Raw genomic sequence first — 1,218 nt, forward strand, 5'->3', positions numbered from 1 at the left:
CGGCTCCCCCGGGGCTCCCCGGACAAGCCGCTGCCGGAGCCCCGCGAGCGGCAGGACGTGGGTACGGCGGGGCTGGGGGCGGGGGCAGCAGGGCTGAAATCCGGAGTTGCTGGAGCTCCGGAGCTGGGCTCCGGGTGTGTGGCTGCAACAGACTCAGCGAGTGTTTGTGTCTCGTGCCCCGGAGGCTGCCAGCGGGGTTCACACGCCCCAGATCCCGGGGGAGCAGCAGAGAGGTGGCTCCGTGGGGCTGGGAGCTGTGCCAAGGGGGCTGGCGATCCCAGCAGCTGCCCAGGTGCCCTAGGATGAGCATGACCCCAGCAGGGCCCTCTGGACGTTGTGCCAGCCACGGATCTCCAGCAGAGCGGTTAGCTCCATAGGGGGCCATACACACATCCCCGTGGGGCTGTGCCCTGGCCTCTGACCTCCCTGTCCTCCCCACAGATCGGCCTGCCCTGGGCGAGGAGGGGAGCGGCCCGGCACTGGAGCTGGTGGTCGCTGCGGCTGGCTACCAGGTGAGATGCGCAGCGGGATGTGCGATCGGACAGTGATCACTGCACCTTCCCCCTGGCTCCTGCTGCACACACTCCCCCTTGGGGCTCTCCCAGCGGTGCCCCTCGCTGCCCGCCCTCTGAGCCAGCGCTGGGGGCCGTGGCTGGAGCGGCAGGTGCTGAGCGGGGTCCCTTCTGGTTCCAGGCGCCGGTGGGGTTCGAGGAGGTGGCCGTGTATTTCTCCCGGGAGGAGTGGGGGCTCCTGGACGAAGGGCAGAGGCAGCTCTACAGGGACGTCATGCAGGAGAATTACCAGACTCTGATCTCGCTGGGTGAGGCTCCTGATACCCGAGGGGCAGCGGCGCTGATGTAGCGGGAAGCCCCGGACAGCTTCGGCTCAGGGCTCTTCCCTGGCCCCGTAGATTTCTGGGGGATTGGCCCCTGCCCCAAACCCCACAGGAGAGACTGTCACCCCCCACAGCCCCTCACTGGAAGGAGATTCATAGGGGGTAGTTTGATCCCCTCCCCCAGGGATCTCCAGGGCACAGGTGGCTGCATTTCCTTGCTCCGGTTCACACACGCACCGAATCCCTCTATCCCCCTCCCAAGGCAGCCCCGTGCCCAGCAGGGCTTCTGCTCTCTCTGTAGGGCTAGGAACGGCCCAGCTACTCCCTGAGCCATTTGGCCCCTCACTGTGTGTTGAGATCCCTGACTCCTTTACAGGGGGCAC

The 1,218-nt window shown here is 67.2% G+C and overlaps 1 protein-coding gene across 1 annotated transcript; it reads left to right on the forward strand.

Moving 5' to 3' along the window:
* Nucleotides 1-6: 6 nt before the first annotated feature.
* On the forward strand, nucleotides 7-820 carry LOC115271501 (zinc finger protein 436-like; the record flags this gene model as incomplete). Its single annotated transcript, XM_029914134.1, has 3 exons — nucleotides 7-61; nucleotides 442-512; nucleotides 694-820. Coding segments are annotated over 3 exons (253 nt in total), but the record flags the coding sequence as incomplete, so codon positions are not given.
* Between the last annotated feature and the right edge of the window lie 398 nt (nucleotides 821-1,218).

This window comes from Terrapene carolina, unplaced genomic scaffold (genome assembly GCF_002925995.2).
Source record: "Terrapene carolina triunguis isolate 2854851 unplaced genomic scaffold, T_m_triunguis-2.0 Scaffold31653, whole genome shotgun sequence".
NCBI lineage: Eukaryota > Metazoa > Chordata > Testudines > Emydidae > Terrapene > Terrapene triunguis.